Raw genomic sequence first — 24053 nt, forward strand, 5'->3', positions numbered from 1 at the left:
CAGCGAGTGTCTGCCCCAGGACATGTCCTTGTCTGTAGTATCAGTGAGCGTCTTCCCCAGGATGTGACCTTGTCTGTAGTATCAGTGAGCATCTGCCCCAGGACGTGACCTTGTCTGTAGTATCAGTGAGCGTCTGCCCCAGGACGTGACCTTGTCTGTAGTATCAGTGAGCGTCTGCCCCAGGACGTGACCTTGTCTGTAGTATCAGTGAGCGTCTGCCCCAGGACGTGACCTTGTCTGTAGTATCAGCGAGCGTCTGCCCCAGGACGTGACCTTGTCTGTAGTATCAGCGAGCGTCTGCCCCAGGACGTGACCTTGACTTTACTACCTGGCTCTTCCCAGTGCCCCTGGTTGCTGTAGGTCATTACTAGGGCTATACTCTAGGATTTGCCTTGTTACTGTCTCACATTCAGACCTTAGTTATGGACAAATCTCTTTGTGATCATTTGATAAAAGCGTGAGAAATCGTAGAACTTGTCCAAAGAATCCCGAGAAAACCCGGAAACCTGTAAAATCGAGAAAAAGAAGGACCTTATGAGAAAAGTTCTACTCAGCTAAGGCTGCCTTCTATCTCTGCCATCCTCACCAGTGTGAATAGAAGCCACAGATCTGTAGCAGTACCCGGGGCCTGGAGATGATTGGGAGTATTACTGATACGGGTTCTATTGGCCCTTCTGTGGGTCATCCTGAGCCTCCTGTTATTGCTGGGTTCCTGGTGTATTCTCTCGGGCTGTGTTCATACTGTGTATAATCACCTTTTCCTGGACATTTAGTGGGTTAATTACATATTTGGAACAAACTTTCCCTTTTCCACTGGTTTTTGTTGTGTGATCTGATGTGCGTCCCGTTATCTGGGTCTCACCATCTGTATAAGGCCTATTCATTATATCTAACAGAGGGGAAGAGGTGAAGTGGTGACGCCCCCTAGAGATGGGATGTAAGAGCCACCATTGTATAGCACTGTCTGGTTAGAGGTCCATGGTCCATACAATGACAAGGAACCCTCCTATGATGCCGCCTCTGGTGACAGTCTCAGCTGGTCTTCTACCCTCCTTACATTCTGCTTGGCTTTAGCATCTTTATCTAGACCACTATGGTCTCTAGAAGTCCAGCAGACCCAGAATCTGCCCAGAGTTGGCTCGGACTCTTTTATTTACAGGAATTGTGACCTTTTTCACCCTCACCCGGGTCCTGATGTTCTTCTTCTGCCATCATCTATGTTATGACCTCATATACGTCCCAAGTTAATGCGTTCCTAGGGGGTGGGGTTCAGTCCCATCATTCCTACAACGCCTGAATGTCCTCCCGAATATGTGAAGGACACAGAACCACTGATGGTTCCAGGTGATCTCATGGCTCTGACGTGACCTGAATCCGGGAGATGAGTAAGTAATCTCCTCCACACCTCCGAGAAGGTCAAGACATTTCACCAAGATTAGACCAAGATCTTCTCCATGAACACAAGTATCGTATGCCATTAACCCTTCACATCTCACATACTACAGGAATGTATTGAACTTCTTGGATTCCGGTGGATTTATGCTCCTATTTTGCATGCAAGGCCCATTTTTAATGATGCAATATAACATCAAGGAAAGTAAGATGGGGAGTGGGATTTACTAATGAAAGTGAGCAGTGCAGGATGGAGACCAAGTTGGGCTGGGCTGGGGATGCCTCCGCTGGACAAATTTAACATATGTCAAGTTTTAACACGGATGTATAGCATTCCAGACATAATAAATCCTCATCAATGCATCAGAATCTATATACCGTATCATCCAGTATCAGTCAATGTGATAAATCTGTACAGTACAAGACTATCTAGTCCAGAGGTCTCAAACTTGCGGCCTCGTGGACAACTGTGGCCCTTGGGACGATAATTTGCGGCCCCCGGCGGGCACCGGGTGTTTTACTATGGCGGCCACCTGGGAGTCAGGCGGCCGCCATAGCTGCCGGGTGTCTACTGTCACAGAAGACATCAAGCGCTAATGCCTCCGGTCGGTGCCCACATCGATCGGAGGCATTAACCCCTCAAACGCCTAGGTCATTTTTCCGGTGATCGCCGGTGACTGGAGCATGCTCCAGGGCTGACATCACTTTGGCATGACAGCGGGGAGCCTTGTAAAGGTCTGCAGTGATTTTCTTTCGCAGGCTTCTTATATACAGTGCAGTGTGCAGCTCATGGACAGCCTACACCATCAGTGAGTTCTTGTAGTACTTATGTCCAGTGCGGTGTGCAGCTCATGGACAGTCTACACCATCAGTGAGTTCTTGTAGTACTTATGTCCAGTGCAGTGTGCAGCTCATGGACAGCCTACACCATCAGTGAGTTCTTGTAGTACTTATGTCCAGTGCAGTGGCAGCTCATGGACAGTCTACACCATCAGTGAGTTCTTGTAGTACTTATGTCCAGTGCGGTGTGCAGCTCATGGACAGCCTACACCATCAGTGAGTTCTTGTAGTACTTATGTCCAGTGCAGTGGCAGCTCATGGACAGTCTACACCATCAGTGAGTTCTTGTAGTACTTATGTGCAGTGTGGTGTGCAGCTCATGGACAGCCTACACCATCAGTGAGTTCTTGTAGTACTTATGTGCAGTGCGGTGTGCAGCTCATGGACAGCCTATACCATCAGTGAGTTCTTGTAGTACTTATGTGCAGTGCAGTGGCAGCTCATGGACAGCCTACACCATCAGTGAGTTCTTGTAGTACTTATGTCCAGTGCGGTGTGCAGCTCATGGACAGCCTACACCATCAGTGAGTTCTTGTAGTACTTATGTGCAGTGCAGTGGGCAGCTCATGGACAGTCTACCCCATCAGTGAGTTCTTGTAGTACTTATGTGCACTGCGGTGTGCAGCTCATGGACAGCCTACACCATCAGTGAGTTCTTGTAGTACTTATGTCCAGTGCAGTGTGCAGCTCATGGACAGGCTACACCATCAGTGAGTTCTTGAAGTACTTATGTCCGGTGCAGTTGGAAGCTCATGGACAGCCTACACCATCAGTGAGTTCTTGTATTACTTATGTGCAGTGCGGTGTACAGCTCATGGACAGCCTACACCATCAGTGAGTTCTTGTAGTACTTATATCCAGTGCGGTGTACAGCTCATGGACAGCCTACACCGTCAGTGAGTTCTTGTAGTACTTATATCCAGTGCGGTGTACAGCTCATGGACAGCCTACACCATCAGTGAGTTCTTGTAGTACTTATGTACAGTGCAGTGTGCAGCTCATGGACAGCCTACACCATCAGTGAGTTTTTGTAGTACTTATGTGCAGTGCAGTGTGCAGCTCATGGACAGCCTACACCATCAGTGAGTTCTTGTAGTACTTATGTGCAGTGAGGTGTGCAGCTCATGGACAGCCTACACCATCAGTGAGTTCTTGTAGTACTTATGTCCAGTGCAGTGGCAGCTCATGGACAGCCTACACCATCATTGAGTTCTTGTAGTACTTATGTCCATCAGTGAGTTCTTGTAGTACTTATGTGCAGTGCAGCTCATGGACAGTCTACACCATCAGTGAGTTCTTGTAGTACTTATATCCAGTGCAGTGTGCAGCTCATGGACAGCCTACACCATCAGTGAGTTCTTGTAGTACTTATGTGCAGTGCAGTGTGCAGCTCATGGACAGCCTACACCATCAGTGAGTTCTTGTAGTACTTATGTGCAGTGCGGTGTGCAGCTCATGGACAGCCTACACCATCAGTGAGTTCTTGTAGTACTTATGTTCAGTGCGGTGTGCAGCTCATGGACAGCCTACACCATCAGTGAGTTCTTGTAGTACTTATGTCCAGTGTAGTGGGAAGCTCATGGACAGTCTACACCATCAGTGAGTTCTTGTAGTACTTATATCCAGTGCGGTGTGCAGCTCATGGACCGCCTACCCCATCAGTGAGTTCTTGTAGTACTTATATCCAGTGCGGTGTGCAGCTCATGGACAGCCTACACCATCAGTGAGTTCTTGTAGTACTTATATCCAGAGCAGTGTGCAGCTCATGGACAGCCTACACCATCAGTGAGTTCTTGTAGTACTTATATCCAGTGCGGTGTGCAGCTCATGGACAGCCTACACCATCAGTGAGTTCTTGTAGTACTTATATCCAGTGCGGTGTGCAGCTCATGGACAGCCTACACCATCAGTGAGTTCTTCTAGTACTTATGTCCAGTGCGGTGTGCAGCTCATGGACAGCCTGCACCATCAGTGAGTTCTTGTAGTACTTGGACAGCTCATGGACAGCCTACACCATCACACACATAGAGAAGACATTTATTGTAGACCTTACACCCACATTTGTACAGATGGCTGAGAATACATTTTATTGATATGGATAGAATGAAGTAATACATGCTCTAGTATCTATATACCCCACCAGTATACAGCATCTAATCTACCAGTACAGGAGTCACCCAGAGAGCAGGGATGAGATCCTGGTCCCACAAGCTCCTACTTCTTCTGTATTCCCATTCTCTCCTCTTCTCCTCAGACACTTTGTATAAAGTCAGTAGATGTTGGTGTTATTGGATCTTCATAACATTGAGATGACGCAGCGGGGCTGGAGCGGAGAAGGTTATGGCCTGGCTTCAGATTTAGATTTTGTTCTCTCTCTTTCCTTTATAGTTATAGGATTGTTTTTATCCTCTGAAGCCCCTGGTAGAGAAAAATATAGTCATTAGTCTCCAGAATAGTCCTGTGTCCTCCATCATCTACTATGGTGGATTGTCCTCTGTATAGTAATGGAGGGAATGTCTCATGTAGTCATCAGTCTCCAGAATAGTCCTGTGTCCTTCATCATCTACTATGGTGGATTGTCCTCTGCATAGTAATGGAGGGAATGTCTCATGTAGTCATCAGTCTCCAGAATAGTCCTGTGTCCTTCATCATCTACTATGGTGGATTGTCCTCTGTATAGTAATGGAGGGAATGTCTCATGTAGTCATCAGTCTCCAGAATAGTCCTGTGTCCTCCATCATCTACTATGGTGGATTGTCCTCTGTATAGTAATGGAGGGAATGTCTCATGTAGTCATCAGTCTCCAGAATAGTCCTGTGTCCTCCATCATCTACTATGGTGGATTGTCCTCTGTATAGTAATGGAGGGAATGTCTCATGTAGTCATCAGTCTCCAGAATAGTCCTGTGTCCTTCATCATCTACTATGGTGGATTGTCCTCTGCATAGTAATGGAGGGAATGTCTCATGTAGTCATCAGTCTCCAGAATAGTCCTGTGTCCTCCATCATCTACTATGGTGGATTGTCCTCTGTATAGTAATGGAGGGAATGTCTCATGTAGTCATCAGTCTCCAGAATAGTCCTGTGTCCTCCATCATCTACTATGGTGGATTGTCCTCTGTATAGTAATGGAGGGAATGTCTCATGTAGTCATCAGTCTCCAGAATAGTCCTGTGTCCTCCATCATCTACTATGGTAGATTGTCCTCTGACCATATAGTAATGGAGGGAATGTCTCATGTAGTCATCAGTCTCCAGAATAGTCCTGTGTCCTCCATCATCTACTATGGTGGTCCTCTGTATAGTAATAAAGGGAATGTCTCATGTAGTCATCAGTCTCCAGAATAGTCCTGTGTCCTCCATCATCTACTATGGTGGATTGTTTTTGGCTTTCCAGAAGACATGTTGTGGGACTTTGTCTTACCAAATATTAGTGAGCAGGAGAAGGTCTCCCCAAAGTATTCACCGATGCAGGTCAGGTTTGAGCTGTGGGCGATTTGCCATACAGACACATGTCTGGTGACTTCATGGTGTTTCGTTTCTGTTACGTCATTATATATCATGGTGACGTTGGCGGCCGGTCGTCCTCCGGGCCACGAGCAGGAGAAGTGTAACCCTCTGCCATGGCCTTGTGCTGTACATTCGATGTTCCCTTCCGGGTACCCTGTAAGGAGAGACAATGTCATTTTCCACAAATGTGTAACATTGTTGTCTTGGCTGACGCCATTATTACCACGTCATGTGTCTGGACTCGAGTAGACCGTCACTGACACCTGGAACCTTACTCACAGTTCACATTGAGGTTGATCTCAGGGCTGGTCTCCTTATTCAGCCTGTTGGTCGCTGTACAGGTGAAGGGTCCGATGTGATTTTTGGGGATGGGGCTGATGGTGAGAGTGGAGGTCGGAGGAGATTCCCCCCCAGTAATGTAATATGGAGGGTTGGAGGACACTGGAAGTCCATTCAGTCTCCAGGAGAAGGTGATGTCTGACCCCTGAGCTGTACAATAGAGAGACACCGAGTCCTGTCCTGCCCAGAGCGCTCCGGATGTGTTACTGGTCAGAGACACCGCCGAGACCGGAGCTGTGGACACAGAACATAACCTCACCGACCACCATGAAATGTGCAGAACATGAGGAGCCCCAAGATGGCAGACTCCAGAGCAAATCTGTGCAAACAATCCAAATAAATCCCGACTCTCTGCTCCTCCTCCTCCTCCTCCTCCTCCTCCTCCTCATCAGATTTCATAGGAACATCATTTTACACAAGGAACTTCCCCAATTACAAGTAATCTGACGGATTATAGAAGACACTGGAAAAATCCCAAAGAAATGCGACTGTACCAGCAACGTCCGAGCACATTAGTCCTGGACACGTCCTGTAGGTCGTCTTCACACAGGACAGGTACACTCAGTTACTTTACCCTCTATAGTGCCCCCGGCCTCATGGGCAAATATCGGCCAGAATACGTAGGCCAAATATCACCCATAACTTCTGCTATGACTCCGTACATCTTGGTCTAAGAGTCCGTCCTCCTCCATGTTCTGCTGTCCCAAATCTTATACAGTCTGGAGGAGGCAAAGACTTCTACTCACTACAGATCACTATCATCTATATACTGTACACTAGAGTAGCAGGAGTTGTATAAGTAGTAATAGTAGTAGGATTGCAGGAGTAGGAGTAGGACCGGAGTAGTAGTAGTAGTTGGATTGTAGTAGTAGTAGGATTGTAGTAGTAGTAGTAGGATTGCAGGAGTAGGAGTAGCACTGGAGTAGTAGTAGGATTGTAGGAGTAGGATTGGAGTAGTAATAGTAGTAGGATTGCAGGAGTAGGAGTAGAATTAGAGTAGTAGTAGTAGTAGTAGTAGGATTGCAGGAGTAGGAGTAGAATTAGATTAGTAGTAGTAGTAGTAGTAGTAGGATTGCAGGAGTAGGAGCAGAATTAGAGTAGTAGTAGTAGTAGTAGTAGTAGTAGTAGTAGTAGTAGTAGTAGTAGTAGTAGGATTGCAGGAGTAGGAGTAGGACTGGAGTAGTAGTAGTAGTAGGATTGCAGGAGTAGGACTGGAGTAGTAGTAGTAGTAGTAGTAGTAGTAGTAGGAGGAGGATCGGAGTAGTAGTAGTAGGATTGCAGGAGTAGGAGTAGGACTGGAGTAGTATTAGAAGGATTGGAGTAGTAGTAGTAGAACTGCCGGAGTAGGAGTAGGATTGGAGTAGTAGTAGTAGGATTGCAGCAGTAGTAGTAGGATTGCAGAAGTAGGAGTAGGACTGGAGTAGTAGTAGTAGTAGGATTGGAGTAGCAGTAGTAGGATTGTAGTAGTAGTAGTAGTAGGATTGCAGGTGTAGGATTGGAGTAGTAGTAGGATTGCAGGAGTAGGAGTAGGATTGCAGGAGTAGTAGTAGTAGTAGTAGTAGGATTGGAGTAGTAGTAGTAGGATTGTAGTAGTAGTAGTAGTAGTAGTAGTAGGATTGGAGTAGTAGTAGAATTGGAGTAGTAGTAGGATTGCAAGAGTAGGAGTAGGACTGTAGTAGTAGTAGGATTGGAGTAGTAGTAGTAGGATTGGAGTAGTAGTAGGATTGCAGGAGTAGGAGTAGGATTGGAGTAGTAGTAGTAGGATTGCAGGAGTAGGAGTAGGATTGGAGTAGTAGTAGGATTGCAGGAGTAGGAGTAGGATTGCAGGAGTAGGAGTAGGATTGTAGTAGTAGTAGTAGTAGTAGTAGTAGGATTGCAGGAGTAGGAGTAGGATTGGAGTAGTAGTAGGATTGGAGTAGTATTAGAATTGCAGGAGTAGGATTGGAGTAGTAGTAGTAGGATTGCAGGAGTAGGAGTAGGACTGGAGTAGTAGTAGTAGTAGGATTGCAGGAGTAGGACTGGAGTAGTAGTAGTAGTAGTAGTAGTAGTAGTAGGAGGATCGGAGTAGTAGTAGTAGGATTGCAGGAGTAGGAGTAGGACTGGAGTAGTATTAGAAGGATTGGAGTAGTAGTAGTAGAACTGCCGGAGTAGGAGTAGGATTGGAGTAGTAGTAGTAGGATTGCAGCAGTAGTAGTAGGATTGCAGGAGTAGGAGTAGGACTGGAGTAGTAGTAGTAGTAGGATTGGAGTAGCAGTAGTAGGATTGTAGTAGTAGTAGTAGTAGGATTGCAGGTGTAGGATTGGAGTAGTAGTAGGATTGCAGGAGTAGGAGTAGGATTGCAGGAGTAGTAGTAGTAGTAGTAGTAGGATTGGAGTAGTAGTAGTAGGATTGTAGTAGTAGTAGTAGTAGTAGTAGTAGGATTGGAGTAGTAGTAGAATTGGAGTAGTAGTAGGATTGCAAGAGTAGGAGTAGGACTGTAGTAGTAGTAGGATTGGAGTAGTAGTAGTAGGATTGGAGTAGTAGTAGGATTGCAGGAGTAGGAGTAGGATTGGAGTAGTAGTAGTAGTAGGATTGCAGGAGTAGGAGTAGGATTGGAGTAGTAGTAAAATTGCAGGAGTAGGAGTAGGATTGCAGGAGTAGGAGTAGGATTGTAGTAGTAGTAGTAGTAGTAGTAGTAGTAGGATTGCAGGAGTAGGAGTAGGATTGGAGTAGTAGTAGGATTGGAGTAGTAGAAGGATTGCAAGAGTAGGAGTAGGACTGTAGTAGTAGTAGGATTGGAGTAGTAGTAGTAGGATTGGAGTAGTAGTAGGATTGCAGGAGTAGGAGTAGGATTGGAGTAGTAGTAGTAGGATTGCAGGAGTAGTACTGGAGTAGCAGTAGTCGTAGGATTGCAGGAGTAAGAGTAGGATTGGAGTAGTATTAGTAGGATTGGAGTAGTAGTAGGATTGGAGTAGTAGTAGTAGGATTGCAGGAGTAGTAGTAGGATTGGAGTAGTAGTAGTAGGATTGCAGGAGTAGTAGGAGTAGGATTGGAGTAGTAGTAGTAGGATTGCTGGAGTAGGAGTAGGATTGGAGTAGCTGTAGTAGTATTGCAGGAGTAGGAGTAGGATTGTAGTAGAAGTAGTAGAATTGGAGTAGTAGTAGTAGGATTGTAGTAGTAGTAGTAGGATTGGAGTAGTAGTAGTAGTAGGATTGCAGCAGTAGGAGTAGGATTGGAGTAGTAGTAATAGTAGGAATGGAGTAGTAGTAGTAGTAGGATTGGAGTAGTAGTAGGATTGCAGGAGTAGTAGGAGTAGGATTGTAGTAGAATTAGTAGAATTGGAGTAGTAGGATTGTAGTAGTAGTAGTAGTAGTAGGATTGTAGTAGTAGTAGTAGTAGTAGTAGTAGGATTGCAGCAGTAGGAGTAGGATTGGAGTAGTAGTAATAGTAGGATTGGAGTAGTAGTAGTAGTAGGATTGGAGTAGTAGTAGTAGTAGGATTGGAGTAGTAGGATTGGAGTAGTAGTAGTAGTAGGATTGCAGGAGTAGGAGTAGGATTGGAGTAGTAGTAGTAGTAGTAGTAATAGTAGTAGGATTGGAGTAGTAGGATTGGAGTAGCAGTAGTAGTAGGATTGCAGGAGTAGGAGTAGGATTGGAGTAGTAGTAGTAGGATTGCAGGAGTAGTAGTAGTAGTAGGATTGCAGTAGTAGGAGTAGGATTGTAGTAGTAGTAGTAGTAGTAGTAGTAGGATTGCAGCAGTAGTAGTAGGATTGGAGTAGTAGTAGTAGTAGTAGTAGGATTGCAGCAGTAGTAGTAGGATTGGAGTAGTAGTAGTAGTAGTAGTAGTAGTAGGATTGCAGCAGTAGTAGTAGGATTGGAGTAGTAGTAGTAGTAGTAGTAGTAGTAGTAGTAGTAGGATTGGAGTAGTAGTAGTAGTAGTAGTAGGATTGTAGTAGTAGTAGGATTGGAGTAGTAGTAGTAGTAGTAGTAGTAGTAGTAGAAGTAGTAGTAGGATTGGAGTAGTAGTAGTAGTAGTAGTAGTAGTAGTAGTAGTAGTAGTAGGATTGCAGCAGTAGTAGTAGGATTGGAGTAGTAGTAGTAGTAGTAGTAGTAGTAGGATTGCAGCAGTAGTAGTAGGATTGGAGTAGTAGTAGTAGTAGTAGTAGTAGGATTGCAGCAGTAGTAGTAGGATTGGAGTAGTAGTAGTAGTAGTAGTAGTAGTAGTAGTAGTAGTAGGATTGGAGTAGTAGTAGTAGTAGTAGGATTGTAGTAGTAGTAGGATTGGAGTAGTAGTAGTAGTAGTAGTAGTAGTAGTAGAAGTAGTAGTAGGATTGGAGTAGTAGTAGTAGTAGTAGTAGTAGTAGTAGTAGTAGGATTGCAGCAGTAGTAGTAGGATTGGAGTAGTAGTAGTAGTAGTAGTAGTAGTAGTAGTAGTAGTAGTAGTAGTAGTAGGATTGCAGCAGTAGTAGTAGGATTGGAGTAGTAGTAGTAGTAGTAGTAGTAGTAGTAGTAGTAGGATTGCAGCAGTAGTAGTAGGATTGGAGTAGTAGTAGTAGTAGGATTGGAGTAGTAGTAGGATTGGAGTAGTAGTAGTAGTAGTAGTAGTAGTAGTAGGATTGCAGTAGTAGTAGTAGGATTGGAGTAGTAGTAGTAGTAGTAGTAGTAGGATTGCAGCAGTAGTAGTAGGATTGGAGTAGTAGTAGTAGTAGTAGTAGTAGTAGTAGTAGTAGGATTGCAGCAGTAGTAGTAGGATTGCAGCAGTAGTAGTAGGATTGGAGTAGTAGTAGTAGTAGGATTGCAGCAGTAGTAGTAGGATTGGAGTAGTAGTAGTAGTAGTAGGATTGGAGTAGTAGTAGTAGTAGTAGTAGGATTGGAGTAGTAGTAGTAGGATTGCAGGCGTAGGAGTAATAGAAGTTGTATTAGAACTACTCACCGGCCAGCTTGAGGTTCAGTCTGGAGCTGTTCTCACTGTTGATCCAGTTTCTGGCCGTGCACATGAACTCTCCATTGTCCTTTGCAGAGACGGGGCTTATAATGAGCAGTGAGGTCTCCGGGGTCAGGCGGTATCGGGGTTCCTCCGGTATTGCTGCTCCATCCAGACTCCAGGAGTAGGTGACGTCTGTACCAGTCGATGAGCAGAGTAAATGCACCGAGTCCTCCCCCGGCCACAGTAACTGGTCAGGTTTGTTACTGGTCAGGGTGACGGCCGATACGGGCACTGCCAATAGGACAGATCAGGTCAATGGTACATAAGAGACATTCTACTAATAACACACATATATCACACACACAGGGCGGCTCGGGGTGATTTCAATGGGGATTACGATCGTAAAAAGCGCTTTATTTTGCGCCCGTAATTTTGTGGCCATGCCAGTTTACTCTGTGTGAACTGCCCCTAACTGCCTCTGCCCCCCATAGACAGTAGTGCAGCCTGTGATCACTGTTACTGCCTCTGTCCCTGGAATGGTTACTGGGTGATATAACCTACAAGAACGGCAGTGCGGTGCACAAGGTGTGATCAGACTCACCGGATACGGTCAGACTCAGGGGGGCGCTGGTGCTGGAGCTGACCGGGTTCTGGATGGAGCAGGTGTAGGATCCGCTGTCACTCTCAGTTATTGGGGTGAGGTCCAGGTAGGCTCCCCTGCAGGTCACATGGGGCTCAGAGCAGATCATCTTCTCACCACGATAGAAGGTGTAAGTGGTCACATTCTGACTCCCGGAATCACAATGGAGGGTCACATTCTTACCATCAACAATAAGATCGGAGAGGACACTGAAAGATGGCGCACGAAGGATGGCTACAGGCAGAAAGCAGACGGAGGGATTACCAGGAGGAACTACCCATTATATCAGCAGAATAGTGGTAACCCCCATAGACACTCCCTTATATACAAGGCTGGGGTATATCCTCCATCACTGTACATAATACAATCTATAGCCACCCAGTCTGTCAGGTTATATATGGGGCTGTATTCAGGGAGTCAGTGTGTGGTGGGACCACATGGCAGGTAGAGGAGCCCTGGACTGAGCACTGACAAGAAGGACAACAGAGGAACAGAGCAAAGAGACAAGATTGTAAGGAAGATAATGATGTGGAGAGGAAGAGGTGTGAGGAGTGTACAGTGTATTATATGTGTGTGAGTGTATTATATGTATGTGTGAGTGTATTATATGTGTGTGAGTGTATTATATGTATGTGTGAGTGTATTATATGTATGTGTGAGTGTATTATATGTACGTGTGAGTGTATTATATGTATGTGTGAGTGTATTATATGTGTGTATGAGTGTATTATATGTATGTGTGAGTATATTATATGTATGTGTGAGTGTATTATATGTGTGTATGAGTGTATTATATGTATGTGTGAGTGTATTATATGTGTGTGTGAGTGTATCATATGTGTGTGTGAGTGTATTATATGTATGTGTGAGTGTATTATATGTGTGTGTGAGTGTATTATGTGTGTGAGTGTATTATATGTGTGTGTGAGTGTATCATATGTGTGTGTGAGTGTATTATATGTGTGTGAGTGTATTATGTGTGTGTGAGTGTATTATATGTATGTGTGAGTGTATTATATGTGTGAGTGCATTATATGTGTGTATGAGTGTATTATAAGTATGTGTGAGTGTATTATAAGTATGTGTGAGTGTATTATATGTATGTGTGAGTGTATTATATGTGTGTGAGTGTATTATATGTCTGTGTAAGTGTATTGTATGTGTGTGAGTGTATTATATGTGTGTGAGTGTATTATATGTATGTGTGAGTGTATTATATGTGTGTGAGTGAATTATATGTATGTGTGAGTGTATTATATGTATGTGTGAGTGTATTATATGTGTGTGAGTGTATTATATGTGTGTGAGTGTATTATAAGTGTGTGAGTATATTATATGTGTGTGTGAGTGTATTATATGTGTGTGAGTGAATTATAAGTGTGTGAGTATATTATATGTATGTGTGAGTGTATTATATTTATGTGTGAGTGTATTATATGTGTGTGAGTGTTTTATATGTGTGTGAGTGTATTATATGTGTGTGAGTGTATTATATGTGAGTGAGTGAATTATATGTATGTGTGAGTGTATTATATGTGTGTGAGTGTATTATATGTATGTGTGAGTGTATTATATGTGTGTGTGAGTATATGTGTGAGTGTATTATATGTATGTATGAGTGTATTATATGTGTGTGAGTGTATTATGTGTGTGTGAGTGTATTATATGTATGTGTGAGTGTATTATATGTGTGAGTGCATTATATGTGTGTATGAGTGTATTATAAGTATGTGTGAGTGTATTATAAGTATGTGTGAGTGTATTATATGTATGTGTGAGTGTATTATATGTATGTGTGAGTGTATTATATGTGTGTGAGTGTATTATATGTCTGTGTAAGTGTATTGTATGTGTGTGAGTGTATTATATGTGTGTGAGTGTATTATATGTGTGTGAGTGTATTATATGTATGTGTGAGTGTATTATATGTGTGTGAGTGTATTATATGTGTGTGAGTGTATTATATGTATGTGTGAGTGTATTATATGTGTGTGAGTGAATTATATGTATGTGTGAGTGTATTATATGTATGTGTGAGTGTATTATATGTGTGTGAGTGTATTATATGTGTGTTAGTGTATTATAAGTGTGTGAGTATATTATATGTGTGTGTGAGTGTATTATATGTGTGTGAGTGAATTATAAGTGTGTGAGTATATTATATGTATGTGTGAGTGTATTATATGTATGTGTGAGTGTATTATATGTGTGTGAGTGTATTATATGTGTGTGAGTGTATTATATGTGAGTGAGTGAATTATATGTATGTGTGAGTGTATTATATGTGTGTGAGTGTATTATATGTGTGTGAGTGTATTATATGTGAGTGAGTGTAGTATATGTATGTGTGAGTGTATTATATGTGTGTGAGTGTATTATAAGTGTGTGAGTATATTATATGTATGTGTTAGTGTATTGTGTGTGTGTGTGCGTGTGTACATAATATTACACTGGGCCATTGTATACTTGCCTGTCATTGTCGTCATCTTGTCTTACCCGGTGAACAAGATTTTGGTTAATGACCAGGACTTGTTCAATAAAGTTTTCAGCTCTTGCTGCATGGTCCTTAGATAATTGTATCCCATAGAGCCAAGCAGCAGACAGCACCATGACTGATATGGAGTCTTTACTGACTTGTTGCAATGATCTGCAGCTGACATTGACACAGGCTCTGTAGGACCTCGATGTGGACATAGAGGGGAGCTCTGGAGGGATGTGCCACAGCATTGCTGTACAAGGCAAGGGGGTAATAAAGTGAGTGGTTTGGGTACAAATTGAAGGAGATGTGTTTAGACTCGGTGTAGTGCCAGGAGAACCTATGCTTGGCCTGTCTAATGCCCACTGCTCACCAGAAGGGGTTTATTAACTTGACATTGGGAAAAAGACCTGGAGATGAGGAGACCTGGGGACTTGGAGACCTGGAGACTAGGAAGCCTGGAGACTAAGAGACCAGGAGACTGGGAAGCCTGGAACTAGGAGGCCTGGAGACTAAGAGGTCAAGAGACTAGGAGGCCTGGAAACTAGGAGGCCAGGAGACTAGGAGGCCAGGAGACTAGGGGACCTGGAGATTCAGATGTCAGAAGCCCAGGAGGCCTGGAGACTAGGGGGCCAGGAGACTAGGAGGTCAAGAGACTGGGAAGCCTGGAGACTAGGAAGCCTGGAGACTAGTTAGCCAGGAGACTAGGATGCCTGGAGACTAGTTAGCCAGGAGACTAGGAGGCCTGCAGACTAGGAGGACTGGAGACTAGGAGGCCTGGAGACTAAGAGGTCAGGAGACTAGGAGGCCTGGAGACTAAGACAGCTACAGATGAGGAAACCTGAGTTTGTAAAACTGTTTGGGGTCTGTTGTTCAGGTGATATTGCATCAGTTGACCAACAGGTTTAGTAGAATTGACCATTGAGAATTTAGGAAATGAATCCAGATTTGTAGAGTGTTTGTCCTCCTGACAGGACAACTTAGACAACGCCTCAGAAATAGTCCCAAGTGACATCAGTCCAGTAGCACAGGTAAAAACCCTAACAAATATGAGGACCATTGGAGGTGTCAAGGGAAACCATGGGGGACCCTGCAGAATATGCCTAGGCAATCTTCCTGGGTTTTCCATAAATCTTGGGTTCAGTCTATCCTGACATTTTTGGGGTTCACCACCAATGAGTTATTATTATACTCTGGGGTCTCTTTAGATCCAGAGTTTAATAAACAGAGACCCATGGGATGTGCAGAAAAAACAAGATACTTACCTTACATCACTTTTCTGGGGCTCAGATAAGTCATCAGATCCTTTGTCTCACCCCCGTTTTGCTTCTTATGTCCTGCTGGGTTACTGGCCCTGGGGGCTGCTAAGTCCTGTGAGTGGCTCTCAGTGGTCCTTCAGGGCATGTTCACACCTGTTACAGCTTCTGCTTCTGCTTCTGATGTTCCTATCAAGTGTGAGTGTAGCTAATAAGTAATGTGTCCTACGTGAAGAGACAGCAACCACCAAGTGTGATGTATCTCACTGTGACTGTAATCGATATGTAGTGGGTCCTACCTAAAGTGACAGTAACCAGCAAGTGTGATGTGTTACAGTATGAGTGTAACCAATAAGCAATGGGTCCCACCAGGAGACAGCAACCACCAAGTGTGATGTATCTCAATGTAACTGTAACCAATAAGTAATGGGGCCTATGTGAAGAGACATCAACCACCAAGTGTAATGTATCTCACTGTGACTGTAATCGATATGTAGTGGGTCCTACCTAAAGTGACAGTAACCAGCAAGTGTGATGTGTTACAGTATGAGTGTAACCAATAAGTAATGGGTCCCACCAGGAGACAGCAACCACCAAGTGTAATATATCTCAGTGTGAGTGTAACCAATAAGCAATGGGGCCTATGTGAAGAGACATCAACCACCAAGTGTGATGTATCCCAGTATGAGCGTAACCAATAAGTAATGGGGCCTATCTAAAGTGACAGTAACCACCAAGTGTAATATATCTAGTGTGAGTGTAACCAATAAGTAATGGGGCCTGTGTGAAGAGACAGCAACCACCAAGTGTGATGTATCCCATTATGAGTGTAACCAATAAGTAATGGGTCCTACTAGAAGACACAGTAACTAAGTATGATGTGCTTCAGTATCAGTGTAACCAATAAGTAATGGGTTCTACGTGAAGAGACAGCAACCATCAAGTGTGAGTGAAACCAATAAGTAATGTGTCCTAAGTGAAGAGACAGCAACCATCAAGTGTGAGTGAAACCAATAAGTAATGGATCCTAACAGAAGAGACAGTAATTAGTAAGTGTGATGTGCCTCAGTATCAGTGTAACCAATAAGCAATAACAGTAACCACCAAGTGTGATGTATCTCACTGTGAGAAAAGTCAGAACCCCTCCCCCGACACTTCAGCCGACCCCCCGCAGGTGAAGCGTTGCCTCCTATGGGGCTCCCAATCTTATCTCTGTTAGTTACATTTATTGCCTAATGTGACAATGAGATGAAACAAATGAGAACCATGAAGTGTTAGTGCACAAGCTGCGCCCCCTAGGGCAGCACAACACGGGGGGGGGGGGGGGGGCTTCAGTGTTATGTCCTCCAACTCCCCATAAAGAGATCATGGAGATCAGCGGCCACCTATGTCCTCAGACATTAGATATGTAACTTATCATATGCAGGGTCAGATGGCTGAGGGCCCCTATAGGGAGCAGTATATGGGGCCACTGCTCGCTGAGCACCCCCTTACGTCTCTGTAATAATCCATCAGTAACTGCTGTGACATTCATCAGCTCATCCCCTTACATGAAATATCACAGACAATAGGAAGCTGCTGACTTTTTAGGGTAACAGTGGGGGCTCTTACCTACCGAGCCCCCTGGTAACATTGCAGGTTGTACATATGGTGCTGACTATGGGATGGTAGGAGATTTGGGACATAAGTTCCTGCTTTCTTCCCTATAACCAGCGCCACCATTGCTCACAGGCTGTACCTGGTACTGCAGTTTGATTTCTTATTTCATACAAGTTATGATATAACATCCCTGATGTCACAATGAATCTGCAGCTGCTGGACCGGATAGGAGAGGGTCGCTGTACTATAACATGCAGAGGCGCAGGACGCCATCACTTACCGAAAACACTGAGCTGATAGGGTACGATAATGGTGGTGAAGGCTTTGTCATCGTACACATAGAGACCGTAACACCCTTCGTCTGCGTACGTCAGCTTGTCCAGCCTCAGGGTCCCATCTCCAAGCAGACTGCTCCGGCCCCGGTACTGCACATTGTACAGGGGGTCGCTGCCATCGGAGGCAAACATGACCACCGTGACGTTCCCCGTCTCACCAAAGTTCCACATTATACGATGTTCTTCCGGGAGGGGGAAGGAGACGTCAAACGTTACAGATTCTCCAAAAATTCCATTGACCTCCTGCTTTGGTAGAGCCGAACCTGCGCACGGGGAAGATAAGAAAAGTGACATGAAAGACCCTGCCAAGGACGATAGCGACCTGAGCGTGTGCAGTATAATACCGCCATCATCTCACCCAACCCCAAGAGGAACGCCGACCACACCAGAGACCTCCGCACCACGTCCATGTCTGTCAGGGAGAATAGAATCCCTAGGTAGCTGTGCACACACTGAAGGCTGCGCACCTGAGCCCGGCATTTATAAACCTCATACCATGGAGTGTACTGACTCCTGAGCCCGCCAGCTGGTGGAACGTGGTACTGCAGCAGAGACAGGAGAAGGTGCCGACGCCTCGTCTTATCCGATATCATGTCATCATTGGGATTAACCCTTAGGTAACACTGCACAAAAGATTCCTCAGTGTGACACATGGAAGTGACGACTGTACTACAGCCAAGGGCGAAGGTCAAACTGGACAATAGGGCGCAGGCGCTAGGACCCTGTAGGCACCTCTAGCCTGGATACAAGATGAGATACGGCAGGACATGGAGGTATATACAGGCTGTGTAGGGACAGCTCATGTGTCAGGATGTCCTCTATATATCACTGAGATGTTCATGTCCTCGCATCACTACTAGGGGTGACCAACTGTCCTATGTGATCGCCCCGATATCATCACACCAGTAGGGGGCAGTGTGTCCTTACACAGAGCAGGTAGGATCAAAGCACTCACTACTAGGCCTCCATACTGACCGTCATCCAATGCCAAGCAGATCCCGGATCCATCACTACAGAGAATAAAGATCCCAGATCCATCACTATACAGTATATAGATCCTGGATCCATCACTATAGAGAATACAGATCCATCGGTATAGAGGATACAGATCCCGGAGCCATCACTATAGAGGATACAGATCCCGGAGCCATCACTATACAGGATATAGATCCCAGATCCATCACTATAGAGGATACAGATACATTACTATAGAGGATACAGATCCCGGATCCATCACTATACAGGATATAGATCCCAGATCCATCACTATAGAGGATACAGATACATCGCTATAGAGGATACAGATCCCGGATCCATCACTATAGAGGATACAGATCCATCACTATAGAGGATACAGATCCCGGATCCATCACTATAGAGGATACAGATACATCACTATAGAGGATACAGATCCCGGATCCATCACTATAGAGGATACAGATCCCGGATCCATCACTATACAGGATACAGATCCCAGATCCATTGCTATAGAGGATACAGATCCCGGATCCATCATTATAGAGGATACAGATACATCACTATAGAGGATACAGATCCCGGATCCATCACTATAGAGGATACAGATACATCACTATAGAGGATACAGATCCCGGATCCATCACTATAGAGGATACAGATACATCACTATAGAGGATACAGATCCCGGATCCATCACTATACAGGATACAGATCCCGGATCCATCACTATACAGGATACAGATCCCAGATCCATTGCTATAGAGGATACAGATCCCGGATCCATCATTATAGAGGATACAGATCCCGGATCCATCATTATAGAGGATACAGATCCATCACTACAGAAGATACAGATCCATCAGTATACAGGATACATATCCCGGATCCATCACTATAGAGGATACAGATCTGGATCCATCATTATAGAGGATACAGATCCATCACTATAGAGGACACAGATCCCAGATCCATCACTATAGAGGATACAGATCCATCACTATAGAGGATACAGATCCCAGATCCATCACTATAGAGGATACAGATCCATCACAATAGAGGATACAGATCCCGGAGCCATCACTATAGAGGATGCAGATCCCAGATCCATCAGTATAGAGGATACAGATCCATCACTATAGAGGATACAGATCCCGAATCCATCACTATAGAGGATACAGATCCATCACTATAGAGGATACAGATCCCGGATCCATCACTATACAGGATACAGATCCATCACTATAGAGGATACAGATCCCGGAGCCATCACTATAGAGGATACAGATCCCAGATCCATCACTACAGAGAATAAAGATCCCAGATCCATCACTATACAGTATATAGATCCTGGATCCATCACTATAGAGAATACAGATCCATCGGTATAGAGGATACAGATCCATCACTATAGAGGATACAGATCCCGGATCCATCACTATACAGGATATAGATCCATCACTATACAAGATACAGATCCATCACTATAGAGGATACAGATCCCGGATCCATCACTATACAGGATACAGATCCCAGATCCATCACTATAGAGGATACAGATACATCACTATAGAGGATACAGATCCCGGATCCATCACTATAGAGGATACAGATCCATCACTATAGAGGATACAGATCCCGGATCCATCACTATACAGGATACAGATCCCAGATCCATTGCTATAGAGGATACAGATCCCGGATCCATCACTATAGAGGATACAGATCCATCACTACAGAGGATACAGATCCTGGATCCATCACTATAGAGGATACAGATCCTGGATCCATCACTATAGAGGATACAGATCCATCAGTATACAGGATACAGATCCCGGATCCATCACTATAGAGGATACAGATCCCGGATCCATCATTATAGAGGATACAGATCCCGGATCCATCATTATAGAGGATACAGATCCATCACTACAGAAGATACAGATCCATCAGTATACAGGATACATATCCCAGATCCATCACTATAGAGGATACATATCCATCACTATAGAGGATACAGATCCCGTATCCATCACTATAGAGGATACAGATCCCGGATCCATCACTATAGAGGATACAGATCCATCACTATAGAGGATACAGATCCCAGATCCATCACTATAGAGGATACAGATCCATCACTATAGAGGATACAGATCCCAGATCCATCACTATAGAGGATACAGATCCATCACTATAGAGGATACAGATCCCAGATCCATCACTATAGAGGATACAGATCCATCACTATAGAGGATACAGATCCATCACTATAGAGGATACAGATCCCGGATCCATCACTATACAGGATACAGATCCCGGATCCATCACTATACAGGATACAGATCCCAGATCCATTGCTATAGAGGATACAGATCCCGGATCCATCATTATAGAGGATACAGATCCCGGATCCATCATTATAGAGGATACAGATCCATCACTACAGAAGATACAGATCCATCAGTATACAGGATACATATCCCGGATCCATCACTATAGAGGATACAGATCTGGATCCATCATTATAGAGGATACAGATCCATCACTATAGAGGACACAGATCCCAGATCCATCACTATAGAGGATACAGATCCATCACTATAGAGGATACAGATCCCAGATCCATCACTATAGAGGATACAGATCCATCACAATAGAGGATACAGATCCCGGAGCCATCACTATAGAGGATGCAGATCCCAGATCCATCAGTATAGAGGATACAGATCCATCACTATAGAGGATACAGATCCCGGATCCATCACTATAGAGGATACAGATCCATCACTATAGAGGATACAGATCCCGGATCCATCACTATACAGGATACAGATCCATCACTATAGAGGATACAGATCCCGGAGCCATCACTATAGAGGATACAGATCCATCACTATACAGTATATAGATCCTGGATCCATCACTATAGAGAATACAGATCCATCGGTATAGAGGATACAGATCCATCACTATAGAGGATACAGATCCCGGATCCATCACTATACAGGATATAGATCCATCACTATACAAGATACAGATCCATCACTATAGAGGATACAGATCCCGGATCCATCACTATACAGGATACAGATCCCAGATCCATCACTATAGAGGATACAGATACATCACTATAGAGGATACAGATCCCGGATCCATCACTATAGAGGATACAGATCCATCACTATAGAGGATACAGATCCCGGATCCATCACTATACAGGATACAGATCCCAGATCCATTGCTATAGAGGATACAGATCCCGGATCCATCACTATAGAGGATACAGATCCATCACTACAGAGGATACAGATCCTGGATCCATCACTATAGAGGATACAGATCCTGGATCCATCACTATAGAGGATACAGATCCATCAGTATACAGGATACAGATCCCGGATCCATCACTATAGAGGATACAGATCCCGGATCCATCATTATAGAGGATACAGATCCCGGATCCATCATTATAGAGGATACAGATCCATCACTACAGAAGATACAGATCCATCAGTATACAGGATACATATCCCAGATCCATCACTATAGAGGATACATATCCATCACTATAGAGGATACAGATCCCGTATCCATCACTATAGAGGATACAGATCCCGGATCCATCACTATAGAGGATACAGATCCATCACTATAGAGGATACAGATCCATCATTATAGAGGATACAGATCCCAGATCCATCACTATAGAGGATACAGATCCATCACTATAGAGGATACAGATCCCAGATCCATCACTATAGAGGATACAGATCCATCACTATAGAGGATACAGATCCATCACTATAGAGGATACAGATCCCGGAGCCATCACTATAGAGGATACAGATCCCAGATCCATCAGTATAGAGGATACAGATCCATCACTATAGAGGATACAGATCCATCATTATAGAGGATACAGATCCATCACTATAGAGGACACAGATCCCAGATCCATCACTATAGAGGATACAGATCCATCACTATAGAGGATACAGATCCCAGATCCATCACTATAGAGGATACAGATCCATCACAATAGAGGATACAGATCCCGGAGCCATCACTATAGAGGATGCAGATCCCAGATCCATCAGTATAGAGGATACAGATCCATCACTATAGAGGATACAGATCCCGGATCCATCACTATAGAGGATACAGATCCATCACTATAGAGGATACAGATCCCGGATCCATCACTATACAGGATACAGATCCATCACTATAGAGGATACAGATCCCGGAGCCATCACTATAGAGGATACAGATCCCAGATCCATCACTACAGAGAATAAAGATCCCAGATCCATCACTATACAGTATATAGATCCTGGATCCATCACTATAGAGAATACAGATCCATCGGTATAGAGGATACAGATCCATCACTATAGAGGATACAGATCCCGGATCCATCACTATACAGGATATAGATCCATCACTATACAGGATACAGATCCATCACTATAGAGGATACAGATCCCGGATCCATCACTATACAGGATACAGATCCCAGATCCATCACTATAGAGGATACAGATACATCACTATAGAGGATACAGATCCCGGATCCATCACTATAGAGGATACAGATCCATCACTATAGAGGATACAGATCCCGGATCCATCACTATACAGGATACAGATCCCAGATCCATTGCTATAGAGGATACAGATCCCGGATCCATCACTATAGAGGATACAGATCCCGGATCCATCACTATACAGGATACAGATCCCAGATCCATTGCTATAGAGGATACAGATCCTGGATCCATCACTATAGAGGATACAGATCCTGGATCCATCACTATAGAGGATACAGATCCATCAGTATACAGGATACAGATCCCGGATCCATCACTATAGAGGATACAGATCCCGGATCCATCATTATAGAGGATACAGATCCCGGATCCATCATTATAGAGGATACAGATCCATCACTACAGAAGATACAGATCCATCAGTATACAGGATACATATCCCAGATCCATCACTATAGAGGATACATATCCATCACTATAGAGGATACAGATCCCGTATCCATCACTATAGAGGATACAGATCCCGAATCCATCACTATAGAGGATACAGATCCATCACTATAGAGGATACAGATCCCAGATCCATCACTATAGAGGATACAGATCCATCACTATAGAGGATACAGATCCCAGATCCATCACTATAGAGGATACAGATCCATCACTATAGAGGATACAGATCCCAGATCCATCACTATAGAGGATACAGATCCATCACTATAGAGGATACAGATCCATCACTATAGAGGATACAGATCCCGGAGCCATCACTATAGAGGATACAGATCCATCACTATAGAGGATACAGATCCCAGATCCATCACTATAGAGGATACAGATCCATCACTATAGAGGATACAGATCCATCACTATAGAGGATACAGATCCCGGAGCCATCACTATAGAGGATACAGATCCATCACTATAGAGGATACAGATCCATCACTATAGAGGATACAGATCCCGGATCCATCACTACAGAGGATACAGATCCCAGATCCATCAGTATAGAGGATACAGATCCATCACTATAGAGGATACAGATCCATCACTATAGAGGATACAGATCCCGGATCCATCACTATAGAGGATACAGATCCCAGATCCATCACTATAGAGGATACAGATCCATCACTATAGAGGATAAAGATCCCGGATCCATCACTATAGAGGATACAGATCCATCACTACAGAAGATACAGATCCATCAGTATACAGGATACATATCCCGGATC

General features: G+C 44.1%; 1 protein-coding gene across 1 annotated transcript; it reads right to left on the reverse strand.

Moving 5' to 3' along the window:
• Window positions 1-420: 420 nt before the first annotated feature.
• LOC142188576 (pregnancy-specific beta-1-glycoprotein 8-like) lies at window positions 421-17943 on the reverse strand. The gene is made up of 7 exons (XM_075261867.1): window positions 17649-17943; window positions 17236-17553; window positions 11586-11858; window positions 10991-11275; window positions 6020-6313; window positions 5655-5894; window positions 421-506 (listed from the first exon to the last, which is right to left on the reverse strand). Exons 1-7 carry the CDS (start codon window positions 17941-17943, stop codon window positions 421-423), a joined length of 1791 nt encoding a protein of 596 aa, XP_075117968.1.
• Between the last annotated feature and the right edge of the window lie 6110 nt (window positions 17944-24053).

This window comes from Leptodactylus fuscus, unplaced genomic scaffold (genome assembly GCF_031893055.1).
Source record: "Leptodactylus fuscus isolate aLepFus1 unplaced genomic scaffold, aLepFus1.hap2 HAP2_SCAFFOLD_54, whole genome shotgun sequence".
In the NCBI taxonomy this organism is placed as follows: Eukaryota; Metazoa; Chordata; class Amphibia; order Anura; family Leptodactylidae; genus Leptodactylus; species Leptodactylus fuscus.

Coding starts and splice junctions, on each gene's coding strand:
- LOC142188576 (XM_075261867.1), bottom strand. CDS start 17,943: ATGTGTCACACTGAGGAATCTTTTGTGCAGTGTTACCTAAGGGTTAAT. Junction 6,314..10,990: donor ACTGAACCTCAAGCTGGCCG/GTGAGTAGTTCT, acceptor CTGTGTCCACAG/CTCCGGTCTCGGCGGTGTCT. Junction 5,895..6,019: donor GATCAACCTCAATGTGAACT/GTGAGTAAGGTT, acceptor CTCTCCTTACAG/GGTACCCGGAAGGGAACATC.